Below are 23,051 nucleotides of genomic sequence, written 5' to 3'. Positions count from 1 at the left end.
CCGGCGGGGTAATCCTCGCCTTTTTGTCCTTAGTATAATTAAAATTTCAGATGTGAATGCTAACAAATGTACATTCTATGGCAGGACCAGAGGCGAGTATTGTGCTAGTTCAAAGTTTTGCAATTACTTTCGATGCCACATTCATCAAAGGCTTCAAATAGAAGCTTTTAAACTGGACTCCAAGGCCCACCGGCCACCTTCTTTTTGTTCTAAGTGAATTCATACCACTATGGCTCCTCTCATTGAGTCTGCTCCAAATCTGTCCACATGGATGGCGGCTTCAGACATGACCCGTTTTACACACCTTGTTATGGTGGTTATAGAGACAGGCATGAAAGGCTTGACATATGATGAACAGTTTTGTTGTTTGGCATCATTAGGTCACCTCCCCACCTCCCCTCCACTCCCAAGCCAGAGCTTGTCTTAAAGTTCTCTTAAGCATTGGACAACACATCGTTGTGGATGGGTAAAGGAAGGATATTGCGTCACTCTAGATGAGGTGATAGTTCTACCTCTGATTATACAGGTAACCCCTACATGGGTAAAGGTCAGTATGACACGATATGAGACATTAAAGCATAGATAGCTTGGCCAACAGCTGCTCATGTGTCAAATCTTCTTTGGCTGACTACTCCTGGAGGGATCCCAACACTGTTCTGACATCCCACAAGGTGGAATATTAAGGGTCTTTAGGAAATGTCAAGACAATGCCTTTTCAGAAGTTTATTTACTAATGGGTAAACACCCATTGGAAGCTATTCTGTGTTGTGCTGAAATAGCAGATCTTTAGAAACCTTGGTTCTGTATTCCAAACATTCCTGAATGAGTTCTGCAAGGCAGCTGACAATATTGATTACATCTACCCATACTGGACCCAGATGTCGTTCCATTCACTCTCGGGCCAAAGCGGATCTGTACATTTTGTGAGTTCCAAGGCCCATGCGTAAAAGACAGATAGTTACGGACTAAGAAAGGACAGACATTTGCCATAATCCCAAGACAGTGTCCCAGGCAAAGTTAGGCTGATGCGGCCAGAGGGTGAAATTGCCCCTGCAGATTCTGGAGAAGGCGAGGCAACTGAGGCAGCAGAATCAGAGATTCTACTGATGGTTTCAATAGAACCAGAATCCAAACCGGAGCACTCCAAATGGGAGGATTAGATCGGCTTGTTGACAACTCAACGGGGCTGTCATGTAGGGGAGAAGGGGGTGGTAATCGTGAACAGGGCAAAGGCATTTGCCCATTCCTTCCCCCAGTGCTGGAGGAAAGCATTTGTCCCTTTAACCTCAAGGTCTGCGCTCCAGCTGTAGAATCATGGTAACTGGTGATTCAGCAGAAAGGAAACAGATCTATTGTGGATGGTCCGAAGACACTCATTAGGCTCTGAAAAATATGATTTCCAAACACTGGCAGACATTTAGATATCTGGAGTTCCAGTTCACAATAAATGTTGCCATGCCCTTGCAGATATTCCACCTTTACTGACAGGTTGCTGCTCAGAGAGTGGTACCAGAAATTCCTGGCCATATCCAGTTGATTTGAGAATGTGATGATGCCTGGAGTGTTGGTGTCTGTGTGCTGGGTCACATCTGGCAGCTGATGAGTTGGAGGGAGAATGGACCCTTAACCAGGGGCGTTACACAGACCCCCACAGTGCAGGGGGCCGGCAAGCTCCAGGGGGCACCCTCAACACAGCACTTCGGCCAGAGAGATCCTGATAGAGTCTAGAGGGGGCCCGTCCACGTACCTTGCAGGGGGGCCCCCTCAAATTTCGTTACACCACTGCCCTTAACAGGAGCTCTCATAAGGTGATTATAACCTAAAGGCATAGATTGGGATAAGTACTAAATGTGTTCTCAGGACTGCTGGACAGGAGGAGCCCAGTGTGGCGGGTGGGCAAGGACCAGGAGGTGAGGACAAGAAGCCAGCTGAGTGGAATTAAAACTGTGGTCAAATCGGATTGATAGCCTAAGGCATAACACTTGTAATATGACACAGTAAGAAGCAGCCGCAAGTGAGTGACGTTGTGAACAGTTAATATCAGTACTGAACTACAATCATGAAAGGAATACATCCTGACTGACCATCAGATGTAGCGCAAAAGTGAGTGCATATTTGGGAGACAAGTGTAAGAAGGAAACAGCCGAGGTTTGTTTTTTTAGATCAAAAGACAGACTTGACCTTCTGTTCATGCTCTGCTCCTCGAACCATCGGTAAATGCCGCTTACATTCAAGCACAGCGCACATATGAACTCAGCCAGGCATGTGAGGCCTACTTTTAAACAATGCAATATGGTCACTACTGAAATGCAAACAGGCTGAGAGGAAATGGAGGTCGTATGTAGAATCGGGTAAAAAAAAAAAAAGAGTTGAAACTTTTGCAGGCTTCATATAAGGAAGCTATTTCCAAGTCCAAAGCAGAGTATTACACTAAAACCATCCTGCAAGCATCTAATACTACTTAAGTGCTTTTTAATATTATAAAGGACCTATCCAACCTAGCCTCCATGGGTAATACGGTGAATGCAACACAGAAACTCTGCGATGACATTGCTGCCCACTTTGAGGAGAAAATTATTAAAATTGTTGGGGGCTTTAACCCCAACAATAACAGTTGTTTGGATGAGGAAAATGAATCATCTCGGACACTAGCAGAAGAGCCACAGATAGAAGTATCTATAGTTGTCAGCCGTCTGTTCTAGAATGCTTTCAATCTCTTACCGAGGATACATTTAACAGCCTTGCTCAAAGCGTATCCTCGGGCTCCCCTATGGACCCTCTTTCACATGGGATATGGAAGCAGTTTCGACTAGAATTATACCCTTGGTTGCGGCAGATCTGCGGTCAGTCATTGGAAGAAGGAATGGTACCAGAAGCTTGGAAGCAGGCAGTGGTGACCCCACTACTTAAGAAACCTTCTCTGGATCCTAAAAGTCCAATGAGTTTTATACCAATCTCTCTCCTGCCATACTCAGTAAAAATCCTGGAGAGGGCAGTTAGCAAATCTTTGTCCCTATATCTGGAAGAAAAACATCTGCTAGACAAAGACCAGTTTGGGTTCCGACCAGGTCATGGAACTGAAACGGCCCTAGTGACCATATTGGACAACCTGAGAATGCGAGCTGACAATGGTAATCCATCTGTACTAGTGTTACTAGACATGTTGGCCACGTTCGATACGGTGAATCACATAATACTACTGAAAAGACTAGAGAATATAGGTGTGAAAGGACGGGCACTGAAGTGGCTGCAATCATACTTGACGGGTAGACAACAGGTAGTGACCATTTCACCGTTCACATCCACAAACACCCCGGTGCACCACGGGTCTCTGCAATAAGCCCCATTCTATTCAACATCTACTTGCGCCCTTTGATCCCCTATTATCAAGTCTTTTGGAATTGATCTAGTCAACTATGCGGATGACACCCAACTTGTGTTTTCCATGGAAGAAAATCAAGCAGTAACCATGGACACATTTCAGGAGTGTATGCAACAGACCTCTAATTGGCTTAGGACAAACTCTCTGCAATTCAATGGAGGAAAAATGGAGGTTGTGTACTGCTCCACGGCTAAAATGTCTCGCCACCTGCTGCTGGAGTTCAGACTCACCCCTAAGGACAAACCACTGGTTCCTGTAAGGAAAATGCGTAACCCAGGGGTTTTAGTGGACGATAACCTCCAAATGGAGTCACAAGCCAATAAAACGGTCAGTATTTGTTTCTCCTTGTTAAGAGCGCTACACCAGATTCTCCCACTACTGCCTAGCGCCACTAGACTTCTCGTAGTGAGGAGTATAATCTTGAGTAGACTGAACTACTTCAACTCTCTGTACCTGGGAGCACCGCAATCAGTATTACAGAAGCTGCAGAGAATAGCAGCGAAACTGGTGTTAAACAGGCAGCATAGGTCTTCAACGATGGCGGCGGCTTTAAAGGACCTACATTGGCTGCCCATCAAGGAGAGAATTCAATTCAAGTCTCTCTGTATTGTGTTCAGAGCAGTACATGGTCTGGGCACCCTGCCTATGCAGGAGAAACTCACCTGGTATAATCCTGGTAGAAATCTTCGCTCTTCCAGTGCAAGTCTGGTAACCACCACTAGATTGAAGAAGACCAGGATGGGGGCTGAGCACTTGGTGTAGCAGCCTCACGTCTTTGGAATGATTTGCCCCTGAATATTAGACACATTAATTCTCTACTTCCTTTCAGAAAAAGCTTAAAGACCTGGCTCTTCCCTAGGGATGAGTAAAACAAGCTCTCTAAATCCGCAAATAGGTTATCTGTTTTGCCAGGACCATCTTGGTAAGTCGCAGCGCCAGGATACCCGTAGGGTGACAGTTTTTGCGCTATATAAGTCTCTGATACAATACAATACTCTCAGGGGCTCAGGAGGCCTAAACCGCGTTTATCTTAGTAGCACTCGATCACTTGCAACCCATAATTAAAGTACTGAGTGCAGGGAAATCCATGTGGTCATTGGTCGATCAGCTTTTTACGGACAGGTATTGTTCATGGTTTAACATCCCAACGGCAACAAGCGACCCAGTACAGATAGACAGTAGTCCCATCTACCTCCAATAAGTGTGTACATGCCTGTGCACACGTGGATGTGTAACCAGAGCAGAGCTCCTTACCCAAGCTGCGCAGCATCTTGCCTCATTTTGAAAGGCGGGAACTGCTGGTTAGCACTCTAAACCATTTTAGCTAAGCTTCCAGTGAGTGAGGCCCAATTAGATAGCTCTAATGAGGAAGAGCAATACACAGAACCAAAAGGAAAGTATATGCAAGGAGCTCACGTTCAGCAAATGCGGACCTGTATCAAGGAGGTACTGGGGTTTGAGCCTGTGGGGCAATCACCCGAAGATTTGTTCTCATAGTAAGAAGATCAATCGGTTGATCAACTTCCATTTTATGAGTTTTGAGGAACATTATATTCAATGAATCAAAAGGGTTGGGGTGAAGGGGGGAGCTGTGTGAAGTGAAAAAGGCCAAACCCAGTCATCTAAGCCTCAAGGTAAAAAAATCCTATCAAGGCAGGGTTGTGAGAGCAAGATTTCTCAATTACCACAGCAGACGGGAACAGATAAATAGAAACAAGTGAGTTCTGTCAGTTGTAAAAAAAAAAACAGGGTATTTTATACACCTGGAAGAAAAACCAGATACTCGTTTCAGAGAGACTCCTATACCCAAGGACTTGGTTGAAGAGAAAATATTTATTACCAGGGGGTAGAAAATGTGTGCACAAAGACAGCTTGGATAGCAGGTGGTCCCTATTATCCGGTTCTGGATTTAAGGTGACAATCATTTTGCCTGCCAAACACCATGCAGAATGACTACAATCCAAGAAGTGGTGACACTAATCTCAAAAAGAGATTGCATGGTGATGATTGATCTCTGGGATGCTCATTTTCATGTCCTGATCCACACAGAGTCAACCACTTCTAAGGTTCGGTAGTAGGAACACATTTTCTATTCAAGGCTCTTTGATTTGGGCTAACATCTTCACCAAGAAATTTCACGAAGGTACCAGAACTGGTTGGGTATAATTTGCATTTTCAAGGTAAACAAGTAATGCTGTATATGGACAGCTGGCTAATTGTACCTCCTTCACTTTACAAGGCCCTGATTGGTGTGGAAACAGTGGTTCACTGTCTCGAACATCTGGGGTTGGGCCTGAACAGGAAGAAGTCCAACCTGAAACACAAGAAAGGTCGTTCAGCAGAGGTGAAGGTATTTCTTCCAAAGGCAATGGCCCAAGACTTGCAGATTTCCATCAGGCACCTAATGTCCTCTCAGCATGCGCTAGCAAGAATGTTTTTTAAAGTCCAAGGTGTGATGTCTGCAATGCTGCCAGTGGTTCCCTGAGCTCCCCTTCATCTAAAACCACTTGTTCAACACCTCCTGGCTCACTGGTCTCTGGCTACTCAGGAGTAGGAGACTATGATTCCACTTCCCCAGACGTTGGAAAGGGGTTTCTCTTCTTCCCGCAATGTCTCAAATGATCCCCACAGATGGGAGCCAGTGGGGTTAGGGGCAGTCCTGGAAAGCTAGGGAGTGAAGGGCAAATGGTCTTCATCAGAAGCAACATACTCATCACATGTAAGGGAATTCACAAGGCAAAGAAGCCCAGCCAGTATTTTCTCTCTAAATTCAACAAAGAATGGTGTTGCTCAGATCAGTCAACCAAGTGGTCAAGAGTTACCTGAATCGTTGGTGTGTGTGTGTGGGGGGGGGGGGGGGGGGGGAGGTGACAAAGATTTAAAGAGATTAGCACAAAAAATGTGTCTTTGGGCAGAAATTCACATCGTCTCTTACGGCATACATACAGGCAGGGAGAATTCCAAGGCAGTTTCGCTAAACAGGAATCTTTCCCCATCAGTGAATTTCCAGCTGGGAATGGATGCATTCACCCTAATAGTGGAAACATTTGGTCATCCATGGTAGGACCGGTTTGCCTCACCAACCAATGTGGTTCTTTAGAGTTATTGCACAGAGTTAATGGACTCTCAGGTAGGAGCGATGGATGCTCTGTCCTTCTCTTGGCCTGAGGGGCAACTATATGTATTTCCTCCCATTCCAGTTCTCAACAGGGAAGTTAGGAAGATTCGGGAGTAGAAGGTAATGATAGTCGTAGTGACCACCTTATGGTCAAGAATGGCATGGTTCCCGACTTTGCCACATCTGGCTGTACACAAGGTGCTTCACTTCCCATGCTCACCGGCCCGATCAGCTTGCCTTGCCTCACCCTACACAATCTTTTAATTTTCAAGCTATCAGCTTGGAAGTTGAAAGGAGGGGCTTACAGACTTTATGCTGCTCCATCGAGGTCGCCTTTTCCATACAAGAGTCTAAAAAACCCTCCAATTTTTCTTCCTATGCTAAACATTGAGATAGTAGTGATTAGAATAGCAACCACTTTGTCTTGCTTTGAAGGTGTTTCAATGCTTGAAAGAGGGTTTTCAAAATGGCTTCACTCCATCATTATCTGGTCAGTGGGCAGCCATCAAGAGTTTTGGAGAAACTGTTTTCAAATTTCAAAAATAACCCCTTTAGTTAAGACACTTTTACAGAGCTTCAGACTTAAGAGTCTGGTCCTAACCCGATTGTTCCTCCATGGGATTTACCTATAGTATTTAGGGGTCTCCAACATCCACATCCCTCGTTCGAACCCCTGTAGTCGGCATATTTACTGGTTAACTGTTAGTGATTTTCTTGTGGCAGTGACATCAGCCAGGAGGCTAGGCATACTGGCAGCTGTCTTAGCTTCTTACCTTACATCAGGTTCCTTCTGGACATGGTGGTTTTGAAGCTGGATCTAAAATTCCAGCCCAAGATTCAGTCCCAGTTTCATAAATATCAGTTTTCAGCCTAGGGAGGAAGAAAGGGTACTCCTGGGTCTGGATGTCAAAAGGGTGTTAACAATTTACTTACTTAGATAAAATAATGGATCTCAAACTGCAGTTCCCTCTTTGTGGCTTATGGACCAGCAACTAAAGCTAAAAAGCCTTTATGCAGCTCACATACAAAGAGAAGTTGCCTTGAAGCCTAGGTTTTCTATAGGATGGAACTCCTTCCTGCACAAAAACAATGCTCACCACAATACAGAAACACTTGCACTATGGCGCAAGAGTACCTGCATTGGCACATGGCTGCTGAAAGTGTGCCAGTGTAGGGAGAAAGCAGAACCACTTCTTCGTAGATATAGCACAACTTTGCTTGCTACCCTTCATTGCATCAACTCTTTGTAAATCTGGACCCTGATGTTTAACTCTAAAGACCATGTGATTTTGAACCTCTCTCTTTGTAATGAAAAACTGTAAATATATTAAGTGTAATCCCTCTTTAAAGTGGAGTACTATTAATGTAGTCTATGTAAATAGCTTAGAAAGTTTGGGAATACAATGTGGCAAAAATTTAAGTAAAATCTAAAATAAGCCCTTTTAGGCTTGCCAGGGTGAACACTTGCAAGAAATGTTTATGCAATTGTGTAACCCACAAGCGACGCAACACAACACCCGAATACAATCAATGGGAAAACATTCTGCTTGAATACCTGTCCCTCACTACTTCACTGTCTATTAATCTGCTCGCATCAAAGAGGGGTCATCAAGGCTTCATGTTCGAAAAAATGACTGCTTCGTGCGAATCTTTCCACAGCAGGATCCAATACAATGGGCGCGGTTACCCTAATAGTAGAAAGGAAAGCTTCAACGAATGGTGGCAACTTTCAAGATGAGTAACTCTTTGTCCCAGCAGAAAGAGGCAGGAGTTCTTTTCTGAGAAGTTGGAAAGCCAGTGAGAAAAGAATAGAATAGAGAAACTAAACCATTTGCCTTCTGCAACAAATTTGGAGATGATGGGCCTTAATGGTGCCAATGAACTTGATGGTCACGTTAACTAGTGCATTGTCAGAGGGACGGGGATTGATTGTGGGAGAAGAAGTGAGACTGAGTTAGAGGCGAGAATATCAAGTGCTCAGGAAGTACTTGAGAAAGTAATCTTTTGCTACTGGATCTTTGTATTTGGGTTAAGGTCCCCAATTATATGTAGGCAACCCGGGAGGGGGGCTACAGAGAGCCTATTACTGAGTCAGCATTGTCATAAAGGGATCAAATGGCTCAAGGGCCAGTAAAGTCTGTCTATTCCCAAGACCAGCATCTCTGGGGCATATCGAGGAGTAATTATTCTTGAAATGTCCCTTCCCGAATGTGTGTCAGGCAGTCCTTGATCTGTTGATGACCCCTCAAATCCTGCCAATGTGTGATGTACTTTCACATTATAGATGTAGTTGAGATATTAAGTGGTTAAAAAAAAGGGTGCAAGGAAGGACATTGTAGCAGATTGTGGATAATATTAATATGCGTGGTAGCACGCAGGTCAGGTGAAAGCTCTGGAGATAAAGGAACAAAGTTTGACTCGGTTGGTCTGGTTGTCAAGGAATGATGGAATCCAATTGTAAGTCATCCTAAAATTGTCCTCTCCATAGTTGAGTGATATGAGGTTGCCAGTTGCATCAAACAAGGCAAGGACGATTACTTGGAAGAGGTTATGCACAGAAGGTCTACTTCTGGATTAAACTAGGTGTTGCTCAAAATAGACTGTACGGTAAAGTCTAAAGGTCACGGAGGATTTGGGCTACTATAGGAATGCACTCAAAGAACTCACTGGCCTAAAATAGAGGTCTACTCTACAGTTGTTTTTCACGTACACACTTTTGACAGTTCTAGACTGTGAAACTATTACACCTGCCCAATATCTGTCTCTCAAAATGACATACCAGTACTAAAAAAAGAATATTGGGTAAGTTCCAGAGTCAAATAACAAATTAAAAAAAGGGCAATGAATTAGGTCTTGATGTTTATTTGGTGTCAAGGCACCATCTGCTGTAAAAGTGCTATACATCAAAATTCACTTGTATGTTTTACCTCTAGCATATTGTATTTGTAAGTGGACTTATGCCCACTGAAAGTTAAGCCTTTAACTCATTACTTATCTGTTGTCACTGGTACACCTGAAGAGAAAGTGGCAAGTACTTCCCTGCACAAATTTGGGATATAACAAATAAATGGTGGCCTTACTTGCTATTAAATGAAGAAAGCTTTAGGCTATGGTATTTGAAAGATCCGGATATTTGCTGTGTATATAGAATATCAGTAGGAAGCGCAGAGAGCTCCAAAGCTGGTTGTGTAATAATAGGCATTGCTGAGAGGCCTGTGTCTCTTTTCTCCTCGGATTACGTTGATAAGGATGTGTTTAGGTACCACAAATGTCATCACTAACTTCCAATGTTACCCTCTTGTTTTACAATGTTGACTGATAAGTAGTCTTTATGTAACTTTGCATTTCATTCAATTGCATATGACTTATGGGCTGTAAAAGAAAAGTAAACTTTTGCTCATGAGAAGGATGACTAATAAGGGTAACAAGGAGGTAGAGCCCTCATCTGCACAAAGGTAGGTCCGAGATGGGTCAAACATTGGCAGGTATTATCTTGGTTCTTTGCTGGAAAACTTTTGGCCATGATACCCTCTTTGGGCCAGATTGATCAAGAATTTGCGCTGATATAGTTTCACAAAAGGTGATGCAAACTGGCTCACAGTCTTAAAATTAGATTTACTTTCCAGTCAAATCTTGATTTGTCCTGGAAAAAAATAGTTGCCCTAATTTGCGTCAAGGGGTGTCCCATGGGTTGTACATAGACATTCCCATGCAACCACCCTTGGTTTTATATGCAAAGCCTTATCTACTAAAAAAAAAAGTGCAGACACAGCTTTGAGACAACATTTTGTACAGTACTCATACAAAGTTAGAAATGCTCGAAACCGTGTCTAAGACTAGTGTTTTGTACTGAAAGGATACCCCTTCCAGTACAAAACCTGTCCTGGGCACTATAGTGCAAGAGTATGTGTGTTGTGCAAGGCAGCCAAAAGTGGGAAAGCGTAGAGAATGACAGCAACAACGCCACATCAAAGTAAATATAGCACTGTCCTGCTACTTCTTTTCCATGCGACAGAGCGCAGCAACTTTGGTGGCAGCGTTGTGTTGTGTGATTTGAGAGTATCTCTGGCCCTTGGCGTGGAACTGAGCTAAAGCTACAGAGAGAGCATGTCAGATCCTCTGGTAAAGTCAGTCCGACTGGCACCATTGTAATTGGTGGAGCGGTTTTATTTCTGGTTGCCTATGCATAAAATGGAGCATTAAATACAATCATATTTCAAAATCTGTTACAACTGAGGGCATCTGATTTATAAGACTGATAAAAAGACACGTGGATATGTTTTATTAATAAATAATCTTATTAACATTTTCAAAATAAAAGTATGTCGACAAAACACTATACAAAAGTATCAACTACATTTTATCCAGGAAATAAAATTACAATAGGGAATCAGTGGATTTTATGTCAATTATTGGCAGAAAGGGCCATTGGTATTTTGTCTCTGAAGAATGACATTAGTTTGTTGCACAGCATCCGAGATGGGATGGGACTGGTGATGAGGCTGGTCTGTGGTAGATCACAAGTCCTTGAATTAGTTTCCGGGGTTTGGTATTCCGTCTGGATTCTGCACTTTTCTGATCTTGACGCGGGTTTGCGTGATTACATTCTTCTTCGCAACTATGACAGGACATTTGATTACTGAGCAGTTGTGACTGAAGGCAGTGTTTTCCAATTGCCCCTCCCCTTCAGTTGTTGGAGACTGTCCGGTATTTCATAGGCATATGTGGGCATCCACCAAGCGGTTGGTCTGTTTTCTAAAACACTTCCTGAAAGGTAGTAGCCTGACATTTTGTGCTATTCCTCGAAAGTGAATGGATTCTGCCTCGATGTTGGATTTCCCTAGTGTAGAATGTTTACTCGAGATAGAATTTGATGACAGCATGATCAGTCCCTGAGAAAGGCTGGTAATTTCATACATGAACATATGGGGATATGAGAGAGAGAGAGAAAGAGGCTGGGATTTGCATGGATTGATTTTACTGCACTGTTAGAGTGGGTTCGGGGAGGGTCAAGGCTGTACCGCTCCAGCGGGAGAAGGCTAGTTTATATTTTGTGAGATGCCAAGGTTAACTGTATCACACACACTATTTCTTTAGGTAAACTGATAACTCATACATTCGGGCATACAACGAAATGAAATAATTTAGAGAGAATCAGTAGGTGTTAGGCAAAGTTTATAGGATCTTCGGAAAGGGAGAGTAGTGATTTTAAGGGCGAAACACCTTTATACAGATGAAGAGACCGATAATGCACATAGAGAGTAGATATTTGAAGTATCTTCCTTGAAGTAACCGTGCACACTCTAGTGCTCTTGACTAGGATGGCCACAGTGTCTCCTTTTCTAGAAGTCCTGTTGTCGAGTAAGAGGTTGTAATAGCCTTCACCAGGGCGTAGGGAGGGCTGTGAAGTTTACAGAGTTGTTTGTGACCAGGTCTTGGATTGTCATGATTTTGCATAGCAGTCTTGGCATTAGAAGCACCCCTGCAGGTCTGGGGGTGGAAAGGTTCTCCTTACTGGGGATCCATATAGAGAACAGTGGACCATTATAGAGTCCTACAACCGGGGATGTAGAAGTATCTTGGATGCGACTCGGCTGGGTCTACAAGGCATGCAGTTATCCTGGTGCCAGGACTCACGGAAGCTGATGAACCTGTTGTGCGATGGTTGAGGCTGGACCCACCGGTCTTGAGACTGTCCCCAAATATGGATGAAGGGGTGATATTTCTTGCCAGATGTAGGCTAAGTGGTAAAACTTGAGAGGAAGGCAGTTTTCCTTGGTGCTGGCATTTTTTATTGCATGTTATGGACTGGGTGGTGAGATGATTTCACTAGCTTCAGGCTTGCCACTAGTTCTCTGAAGGCGTTTTGCTATCGTTTGGCATTGGTCATTGAAAAGTTAATTCAGGGGCAGAGGAAGTTGAGTTAAAGAGCTTTAGGGGGACTGGGCCGACTACCCGGCAGTGATGGGCAAGAACTGTATTGGCAGTATACAAGGTTTGATGGCTGTGTCCTGGGCTTTATTTCTTTTCAACATCTGGGCGAACAATTTCAGCTACTGGAATTTATGTTGAAAGGCTGTGGGGGTGGGCTTCAGTCATCACTATGCCATTGTTGCCCAAGTTTAATACAAGAGGTTATGCTTGCCAACCAATGGTACTTAAGTAGGCAAACGCTTCCTAGGTTACCCATAGAGAGGGATATGGGGAGTATGGTCACACAGGGACTCATCACTTGTGAAGAAGCAGCCAGTGTGGCCATGGCCTTCCCTGGTGACTGACGATGCTTAGGTGACAAGTTATAGGATGAGCATATCCACCCCTCTTTCTTGCCTTATTATTATTTTATTTTAAGTCTGAGCCATTTATATTAAAAACGTTGTGGCGTCCAGGGGGCAGGGAGGTGTCCATATTCTGGAGCTTAGTGGTAATGGTATGAAGGTGGCCAGGCAGTACCAAGAATGGAAGTGAACAAAATGGGGAATAACAATACACATAAAGTGCTCTAAAAAGTGGTGCGCTTGTTCTGAAACTTTAACTGTCTTCAAACTGAACAGGAACCATCTTCAGATATTTATTTTAAAAGTACTAAAACAGGAGGTGGCATTTAGAAAATGTATGCAGCCTACTTTATGTTACCAAATACCAAGTACATTGCGAGTCCCAAGGATTTCCATGACTGTCGCAACCCTTCAGTAGGACTTGCAAACTTTCTGCTATTTATGGTTCACGTTTTTTGTTCTTGATAGTACACACGCGAGGAGACGTGGTTTACGTACAGAATTGCCACATTTGGAACATGCAAACCTGGATTCTAGTCCTACTTTCGGCACTTGGTAAAAAAATCAATAGCAAATATGTACAACGTGCTGTCCTGTCTCACACTACATCATCCTGGTTTCAGTGTGCACTTGCCAGCCTCCTCCACTGGGCCGCTCTTCACCATTTAACCACATGCGGCTGAGCTCTATACCAGTGTTGTTATTGCCCAAAGCACGGTGCATCGGAACATGCCAATAACAAGTGTTTAAAGACATCTTCGACGTCAGAAATAGCCTGATCGAATTCAAGTAGGGGGAAGTACATTTCAGGGCTATTCTCTCCTCAAGAAAAGATGAAATCCACGTAGGAATGCTTGCCAAACCTTCAGATATCAATCCACAATATATGAAAGTTATTTACAATACAGCTAATGTAAAAAAGACCTATAAAACAGTGTTGCTGTACAATTACATTTGAAATAAATAGGTGTCATCTGCAATGGCATCCGTCGGTCCCTCGTAGAGCGCTGATCTAATCATTTACTACATTAAATGGCAGGATTGTTCAGGACCATACGCCAGGTCGTCCTTTGCTCCCCTCTTCAGGGGCCAAGCGTTTAGTCTTCTCTGCACTATTTTCTGTTTTTGTCAGGAGCCATCGGTGTCACTTCCTGTTGTGTTGTCAAAGTCTTCTTCCTCGCGTGTGCCACCTTTTGATCTCATCAACTTCTTTCTAGAATGAGACACAAAAAATTATTTAGTGGAAGTTCCCCCTTAATAATTTACCATAAATAATTATAATGGTATTTTGAAAGTGATGAAAACAGCATTAGGAATGTAGGGCCTGAATGTGCAAAAGAAAAACGCACAAGATGATGGACGGAATGTTGCACACTGGAATCAAGCTATCCTGGCTGAAGAGGGGTGAAACCCCGAAACCGGTCCTAGGATGCTTGTTTCCAGTCCAAGGAGGACCTGGCTTGGCAGTTCGGGCTGGACTGTTCCCATGAGGCACAGGGTCAAGACTGATTTGCATATGGCTGGGTCCAAACTGGAATGGCATGGTGAGCAAAAAAACAATGGATTTAGGCCCAGATCTCTGTACTGGGGTGAATGTATGACATTGTTCTGCATTCTGTCCATCAACTGTTTTTGAATGTGCAAAAAGGCAGTTCGAAAACCAATCAGTGATTTTGCACACCGAGGGGTCTATTTACTAAGATTTAACGCCATGTTTGTGTAAAAAAAGTGACAACACGCCGCTATATCGCTTGTTACCGGTTTACTTTCCAGTATGAAACTTGTTTTATGCTGGAAAATCATTTGATAGTAAGGAAAGCAGCACATAGCACTGCTTTGCATTACTTAGTGCTAAGGGGGCGTTTCATGAGTGGTGCATAGGCGTTACCAAGCAACTACCCAAGGTCTCCGATGCTAAACCCTATTTACTTAAAAAAAGTAGACATTGTTCAGCGTCAGCACACAGCGCCCATTTCAGATAGGCGCTTAAAAGGAGAGATATCTTTTTTTCTCCTTTATTTTCCGTCTGTACAGTGCAGCACACGTGCAAAGTGGGAAAATGTCTAACGTTCGTCTAAGCATAGTATTGTGTACTGGAAGGGTTTCCTCCCAGTACAAAACCTATGGTAGACTCATGGAGACACCCTTGCATTATGGTGCAAAGGTGTGTCCGTGGCGCACAGCTGCACATTTCTGCACCGGGGTTAGGCAGAGAGGAGGAGATCGAAATTTCTGTAAATATGGCGCTCTCCTGTGCACTTGTTCTCAAGCAGCTCAGCATTTGCGGGCGGCTGCACTAGGCTACGTGAGAAACTGGTAAATCTGCCCCTTAATGGTTTGTAGCTTGCCGTTCATTTTGCGATGTGACATCATAATCAGCTAGACTGTAAAATGCACATTCACAAGAGGTCATAAAACTTCCTGCCTTATTCATATGCATCAGGTAGAGGAGATAAAAATGCAAAGCTTCAACCCTGCATTCAAAATCTCAGGATGCCAACATGTTTTTTTAATAATTGCCACTGCGCCCTAAGTGGACACGAACAAGTTGAAAAAAAGAACGCACTATCCGCTGCAACCAAAATTATTTTATGACTCCTGCCTTGCACTATCTATTTAATTCCTCCATAGTTGGACTCGCAAGCCCACGACACTCTTCGCACTTTATGTAGTACCTGCACCGCTTGCTCCCAGAGCCCATCAGAGGCTCCAAACCTCTTCTAAATACACCTCCCCTTCCCCCTATTTCTTGACATCCTTTACCAGGCACCTTATGCAGCAAGATCTGAAACATGCCATATTGGAGACCATTTTGATTGCAAGATTTCTCTGGTGGACCACCAGCAGGTCTGCCCGCCCGCAACCAAACCCTTCTGCTTTATCGCAGTGTGAGAAGCAGAAACGTAAAATGAGATTTCCAATACCATTTGATGCTTCTGCTTCTCGCATTGCGAGAAAGCAAAGGGGCGACGCTCCTCCGCCCACATGGAGGAGCCGCCCCTAGCCACTATACTTTCAATGGCCCTCATTTAAAGTGCGGGAGCACTGGACTTGATGCAAGAATGATGGCAGCGCCTCAGTAAGGACTCAAGAGCTGGAGATAAAGATACACAATATGGAAATGGAGAAAGAGAGAAGCAGAGCGAGCTAAGTAGTTAGCAATACAGGCATAAGACCAGACAGACAGAAAGCTGGCTAAATATGAACAAGCAGATAGAAAGACATAGTGCGGCAGACATGGATTAGATATTTAGACAAACAGGCTGTTGAGTCAAAGATTAAGCATGGAGAAGCATGCATAGTGTGTACTTTTCCAAAACCAAATCGAGCAGATTGTCCCTGCCAGGGCTAACCTTCGATAGTCTTCGAAGCTCTTCTTTATTCTTCGCCTTTCTTTGTCTGCCGCCTCTCCGCTGGATGGTCGGCACCCCTGAAAGCACAAATCGCAACTATTGTAGCCTGCTGTGATGTTCATTCTCACTCGAGTTTACTATCACCTTTGCTTGAACAAGTGAGATGACCAGAGTTTTTGTGGGTAATTCTGAGACTCTAATTTATCAGAGGGGCTTGTGAGAACCTTAGGTCCTCATTCAGAAATGGGTGTCAAAGGAAAATTCTCGGATTCGTGGAGGAGTGGTGAATCTTTCTTTGGAGGAGGCTCTGCCAGTGGACAACAGTCAGCAGATTTGCTATTCCTGTGATGGAGGGAATTCCTCCAGAGGAGAATTCTCCAATGGAGGCTTTGTTGCTTCCTCCACAAATCTGACGATTTCTTGTTACCCAAATTCAAATGAGGCCCTTAGTCAAATTAATGATTGTTAAACGAAAGGTGGAGATGTGATGTACCAGAAAATACGACGCGTCTTCAGCAGTGTGTGCTTCTCTAAGAGACGCACTGTCATGAGGAAGCACAATGATTACTTGTTTTTGAATGATAAGGTTTAGAATTAGGAAATTCTCCAGGGTAGTAACAGAGGAGTGATTATAGAGTTACTAAGGGAAACTTCATTGCGGCAAGGAGGCAACCATTAGGTTAACAAAACTGCAGTGAAATAATTTGGCGCTGTTGAAAGAGGGAATATTCCCTTCTCTATCTTTTACCACATGTGAAGAAGAATACCAAATAAAGGAATTAAAATGAAATAGACCCAGCATTATTTGGAGTGTGGTAAAATATCAGTGTGCAAAATTAACGAGACAGAGTAAAGGCACCAGCCTTCAGGTGTGACTCCCAGCATTTCTTCATTTGTGCTTTGTCTCCCTATATTCCGCTTTCTCGAAGAACAGGCACAACCATTTTTGTGTATGATTGTGTCTGCGAACTAGCTTAGTTCAGGACAAGGCTAGGTAACTGGACATGAACTTGGAAACCTGTAAAGGAAAGTAGGAAGATAACAAACACAAACAACAAGAAAATACAAGTCAGGAAATGATAGACAAACTATCTCAAATGATAGTTTGTATGCTCTTTGAAGAATGATCTCTAGTGGAGAAAAATATTTTACAAGAAGGCAACAATAAGGTTAATCTCAGAGTTGAGGGAGACAGCCAACAGCCCTGTTGGGTGGGTCTCTGTGCAACAGGCACAAGCCTCAGAATCTAACTGGCACCCTTGGTAACAATGATACCCAAGATTATCACCAAACACAAGAAAGAACAGGGAATAGAGCAGAAAACACAAACATGAACTGGGCACAGGAAAAAACAGATGCCCCCTGCTGCTCACAACAGGGAGCACAATGGGCTCAGCACAACTCCAGAGGTTGGGAATCCCAGTTCCCCCTACCACTATGGATGGGAATCGGGTTGGGCTTGGGATGGGCGTTAGGGAGAGGTGTTTAGCGCTAGAGTTACAGTAAGGTGTGGTGTGAGGGATGATGTCAGGTGTTTGTGTAGGAGCAAGGGGTGTTGGCTGGCAATATACTGAATCTGAACTTTTGACAGGTCACAATATTGTGACGACAATATGGGGGAGAACATTTTGGAAGGTAAATTTCCATACATATTCTAAACCCAACTCCACAAATACGTACCTTTAAGGAACGTAGGTGCGGAGATAAGAATAGTAACAACGTACCTCCGTCGATGCACTTACCCATCTGAAAATTTGCCACTTGATATTATGGTCACAATATTGTCGCCCATCGATCTTTAGGATTCAATATTCCTTATTACAATAAGTGTAAGGGTTAGTATTGGAGCACAAGGTAGACATGGAATAAGGGATTGGGGTTAGAATCCGGATAAGAGTTAGAGTTAGGGAGAAGTTCAGGGTTAGGTTTAGGTTATGTGTAGTAGTTAGGGCTAGGGAGGCATGGTGTGAGGAATTATGTAAGGTGTACAAGTAAGAGTTAGAAATGGAACAGGAGTTCTGGTTGGGCTTGGGGTAAACGTTAGGGAAAAACTCTGGTTTGGGTTATGTGTAGTAGTTAGGGCAAAGGTAAACATAAGGTGTGGTGTGAGTAATGATGTGAGGTGTACATGTAAGGGTTGGAGTAAGAGTTAGAAATGTAATAGGAGTTTTGTTTGGGATTAGGGTAAGAGTGAAGGAGAAGCTCAGCTTTGGGTTATGTGTATTGGTTAGGACTAAAGATAAAGTAAGGTGCAGGAATGATTTAAGGTATAGAAGTAGGAGAAATGGTTGGGGAAATAGTTAGAAATGGAATAAGTGTTTGGGTTGGGCTAAGAGTTATGTTTAAGAAGAAATTCAGGGTTAGGCTTCGGTTAAGTGTGGTCATTAGGGCTAGGGTTATAGTGAGTGAGGAATTATAGAATGTGTATGGTTAGTGTTGGAGTAAGAGTTAGAAATGAAATATCGGTTTGGGTTAGGCTTGTGTTAAGAGTTAGGGTTGGGTTAAATGTAGGGGTTAAGTTAGAATTTGAGTAAGGCATAGTCAAAGATTAGTTTTACTGTTTTGTAAGCGAGGAGATGAGGGCAGGTTATGTATAGTGGAGGGCTATAGTAATGCAAGTGATAAACGATGGTATAAATAGGATGCAAGAAGGTGTGGGAAAAAGGGTGGCATGTGAGGCGGTATGAGGGTAAAGAGTGTCCTTTAGTAAAATGGAAGAAGCAAAATGGTGGAAAAGAAGAAAAGGTTAGGGTATGGGTTAACGAGGGAGTAACAGAGGTTATGGTAATGGGTAAAGTAGGGTTAATACATTCTTATGTATAATTTACAAATGCACTGGGATACCTTGAATTTTTTACCACTACATTAAAAACACGTTTTTGGATTATTATTTTTTTTTACCTACAATTCTGCAGAGCTCGGATTCATATTGTGTAATGCAGTTATGGTATTCTTCAAGTTCCTAAAACTGAATGTGTCTGGACGTTCTTGACTTTCAATAGGGCTGGGGGACAGTGGACTGTGCTCTGGAACAATAAAGGGGGTTGGGCGGTAGGGGGACAGTGGACTTTGCTGTGGGGACAATGAAGGAGTCTAGGAGGTTGAGGGGACAGTAGGCTGTGCCGTGGGACAGGTAAGGAGGCTGGGAAGTAGAAGGGACAGTGGACTCTGCTGTGAGGACAATGAATTGGACTTGAATGTGGACGGGACAGTGGGCTGTGTCATGGGGACAATGAATGGTACTGGGAGGTAGTGGGGACTGTAGACTGTGCTGACAATAAATGAGGCATGGAGGAAAAGTGGTCAATGAATGAAGCTGGAAGATCAATGGGACAGTGGGCTGCTCTGTGGGAACAATGAATGAACGGGCCTGGGAGATCGACCGTACTGCGGGCTGTCGTGGGTACACTGAATGGGGCTGGGAGAAACATGGGATCGTGGGCTTTGCTGTCAATGAATGGGTCTTGGAAGTGGAAAGGACAGCGAGCTGTGACAGGTGGGGCTATTGAGTTGTTAAACCAAACAAGGCTTAGCACTGGGAAGGGATATAATTTTTATTGTTACTTTAGGACCTACACAGCTCATGGAAATAATTATTTCTCTTCAGCTTCTGGTATTGCATCCAGATAAATGTAGTCCTAATCCCCTCAAACTTCGAAATCAACCAAAATAACAGCCCACCATTATCCAACACCTTCACAGAGAGAAGTAAAGAATACTCAAGAAAAAATGAAGGTGAAAGTGAGTGGGCACCTCACGTACGCAACACCAGGGAGGCTACCAGCCGGTTCACACCAGTATGCCCACGTTTTCTCATCATCGGTTGCCCACTCACAAGAATCAAGAAATTAGAGTCCAGTAAAGAAAAAGAGGGAACAGATCAAGAAAGAGAAATATTTACTGTTCCCAACCAAGAAAAGAAACCCGTGTATTGCGAAGAACCAAATGTCCCAGGCAATATTTAAAATTGAGTTAGAGACTCACTTGCAATAACCCTCTTTATTCAGACCGGTGAGTCAACTCAAACTAAAAGCACTCGATGTTGCTAACCTTTGTAAAGAAGGCCAACATGTTTCATTGCCACTCAACTTTGTTCTGGCAAATTCATCAGGGCAAGGGTTTCAATCAAGCACCTCACTGGACGTATGCTTTTATGTTGCGGGAGGGCTGTTAAAAACAGAGAAAACAAAACAGAATAGCCAATTTCTGTTCCATTATCAATTGACACACACCAACCAAATGTGTTCGTAGTCACACATTTTACACATAAGATTCTTATTACAGATGGGGGTATTTACCATGTAGAGGCGGAGGGCATTCGTACCTGCCTCCACTATGCCGCACTGGGTTGTATTGAATACTCTTTCCCCGGTTTTTATAGCTGCACTATTGCTAGCTCGTTAATCACCTGTGGAAAGAAGGCGTCAATCAGGCTACGCATCGCACGATGTAGCACTGTGTATATTGTATTACAAATAGCGCGAGCCACAAGTAATTTCACGTTCACAAGCTCAGTGCATCCAACATTCATTTAAAAGTAAAGGAGGCGTTTCTAATTTCCGAGTTATGCCCCAGGTAGCTATGTCTACAGTCAGTCCAACATGTCCAATTATCGCCCCAACACATGTGCAAGGTCGTCATTGCACAGAGCATTACTAAAAGCACTCAGCCACTGATACAGATAGCGGTTGCGGTGAGAGTAATGTATCAGTGGCTGAGTGCTTTTAGTAATGCTCTGTGCAATGACGACCTTGCACATGTGTTGGGGCGATAATTGGACATGTTGGACTGACTGTAGACATAGCTACCTGGGGCATAACTCGGAAATTAGAAACGCCTCCTTTACTTTTAAATGAATGTTGGATGCACTGAGCTTGTGAACGTGGAATTACTTGTGGCTCGCGCTATTTGTAATACAATATATACACAGTGCTACATCGTGCGATGCGTAGCCTGATCGACGCCTTCTTTCCACAGGTGATTAACGAGCTAGCAATAGTGCAGCTATAAAAACCGGGGAAAGAGTATTCAATACAACCCCGTGCGTCATAGTGGAGGCAGGTACGAATGCCCTCCGCCTCTACATGGTAAATACCCCCATCTGTAATAAGAAACTTCTGTGTAAAATGTGTGACTACGAACACATTTGGTTGGTGTGCGTCAATTGATAATGGATGGAACAGAAATTGGCTATTCTGTTTTGTTTTCTCTGTTTTTAACAGCCCTCCCGCAACATAAAAGCATACGTCCAGTGAGGTGCTTGATTGAAACCCTTGCCCTGATGAATTTGCCAGAACAAAGTTGAGTGGCAATGAAACATGTTGGCCTTCTTTACAAAGGTTAGCAACATCGAGTGCTTTTAGTTTGAGTAGACTCACCGGTCTGAATAAAGAGGGTTATTGCAAGTGAGTCTCTAACTCAATTTTAAATATTGCCTGGGACATTTGGTTCTTCGCAATACACGGGTTTCTTTTCTTTGTTGGGAACAGTAAATATTTCTCTTTCTTGATCTGTTCCCTCTTTTTCGGACTCTAATTTCTTGATTCTTGTGAGTGGGCAACCGATGATGAGAAAACGTGGGCATACTGGCGAGAACCGGCTGGTAGCCTCCCTGGTGTTGGGTACGTGAGGTGCCCACTCACTTTCACCTTCATTTTTTATTGAGTATTCTTTACTTCTCTGTGAAGGTGTTGGATAATGGTGGGCTGTTATTTTGGTTGATTTCGAAGTTTGAGGGGATTAGGACTACATTTATGTGGATGCAATACCAGTAGCTGAAGAGAAATAATTATTTCCATGAGCTGTGCAGGTCCTAAAGTAACAATAAAAATGATATCCCTTCCCAGTGCTAAGCCTTGTTTGGTTTAATGATTATTGAGTGGAGGGCTTGGCACATACCCTCTGTAGCTCCTAACTGTGATGGGGGGGCTATTGAGTTGGCCTGGCTGGTTGATAGAGGAATGGGATGTGCTGTGTGTGTATTGAATGGGCGTAGCAGGGTGACAGAACAGTGTGCTGTGCGAGCATCAAATGGGGCAGGGTGGTAGGTGGAACAGTCAGAAAGGCAGTGTGGACTACCGTAAGATGGCAGCGCGGTTAGCACTGACGAGAGGTAGTACGGAATGTAAGTCGTAAGTGTGGGCATGGTCAGAAGCAATGAATGCTCTGCGGTCAAAGGAGTGGCCTTCTCTTTCAGAATGGGTGTGTGTATACAATGCACAAACACGTAGCAGAACCAAAAGTATATATAAGGATCGCTTGAACTCTGTCACCTGACCCACACACCCCCACCACACTTTCAGTACACTGTTTTCTTTTAACAGCAGTAGAAAGTCCTTCCATGCCTTATCTTCGACGTTTTATCCCTGCAGGGAAAGATATACTGAAGGAATAGACCTAATGAGTTCTCCCCATTTGCTGCACACCGGAGTAAGGCAGTCATGAAAAACTATACGAGCACCAGGCCTCGGCCTCCATCCAACCTCACTCCGGCTGCAGCCGGGCGGAAGAAGGCACTTTCATTTCCAGAGTAACTGTAATAACTCAAGTCAGATGTTTAAGTAGAAGTTGAATCCTACAGGTGGCAAGCCTGACAACGGTGTAATTTACAGCACTTTATGGCTGAGACAACAGTTTAATTAATCAGTGCCCTGATGCCACGGACGTCAACTGCAGAACACAGGGACCCAGGAGCACGGGGCAGGTGGGGTTCCCAACAAGGGGCAGAGTCCAGGACAGGGACAGCTAAAGATTTTACAGATTCTTTCTGAATAAAACTGTTCTTGATTTACAGGCTGAGTGACTATTATGGCTACTGTCGACAGACAGCTATATTGCCTTAAATAGTAACTTGCTTTTAACGACAGCACTTCATTTTTAGGTCTCGCTTAGTGTTGCAGCGCATGCGCTGCTCGCTTTGC

The 23,051-nt window shown here is 43.7% G+C and overlaps 1 protein-coding gene across 6 annotated transcripts in view; it reads right to left on the bottom strand.

Annotated features, from left to right (window-relative positions):
* Window positions 1-10,761: 10,761 nt before the first annotated feature.
* The window catches only part of CARD9 (caspase recruitment domain family member 9), a 276,679-nt gene continuing 264,389 nt past the window's right edge, over window positions 10,762-23,051 (bottom strand). For 4 of the 6 annotated variants that reach the window (XM_085613178.1, XM_085613196.1, XM_085613172.1 and 1 more), the window contains 2 exons: window positions 16,132-16,208; window positions 10,762-13,991 (listed from right to left, as the gene is read on the bottom strand). In XM_085613178.1, the coding sequence (XP_085469304.1) occupies window positions 13,941-13,991; window positions 16,132-16,208 (128 nt within the window). In that variant the 3' untranslated portion in view covers window positions 10,762-13,940. The remainder of the gene's footprint in view (window positions 13,992-16,131; window positions 16,209-23,051) is intronic. The other 2 variants (XM_085613213.1, XM_085613204.1) reach the window with 2 other exon arrangements.

Source organism: Triturus cristatus, chromosome 1_2, assembly GCF_964204655.1.
Source record: "Triturus cristatus chromosome 1_2, aTriCri1.1, whole genome shotgun sequence".
Lineage (NCBI taxonomy): Eukaryota > Metazoa > Chordata > Amphibia > Caudata > Salamandridae > Triturus > Triturus cristatus.
The sequence above is the reverse complement of the archived record's forward strand: the minus strand, read 5'-3'. Positions and strand labels throughout refer to the sequence as shown.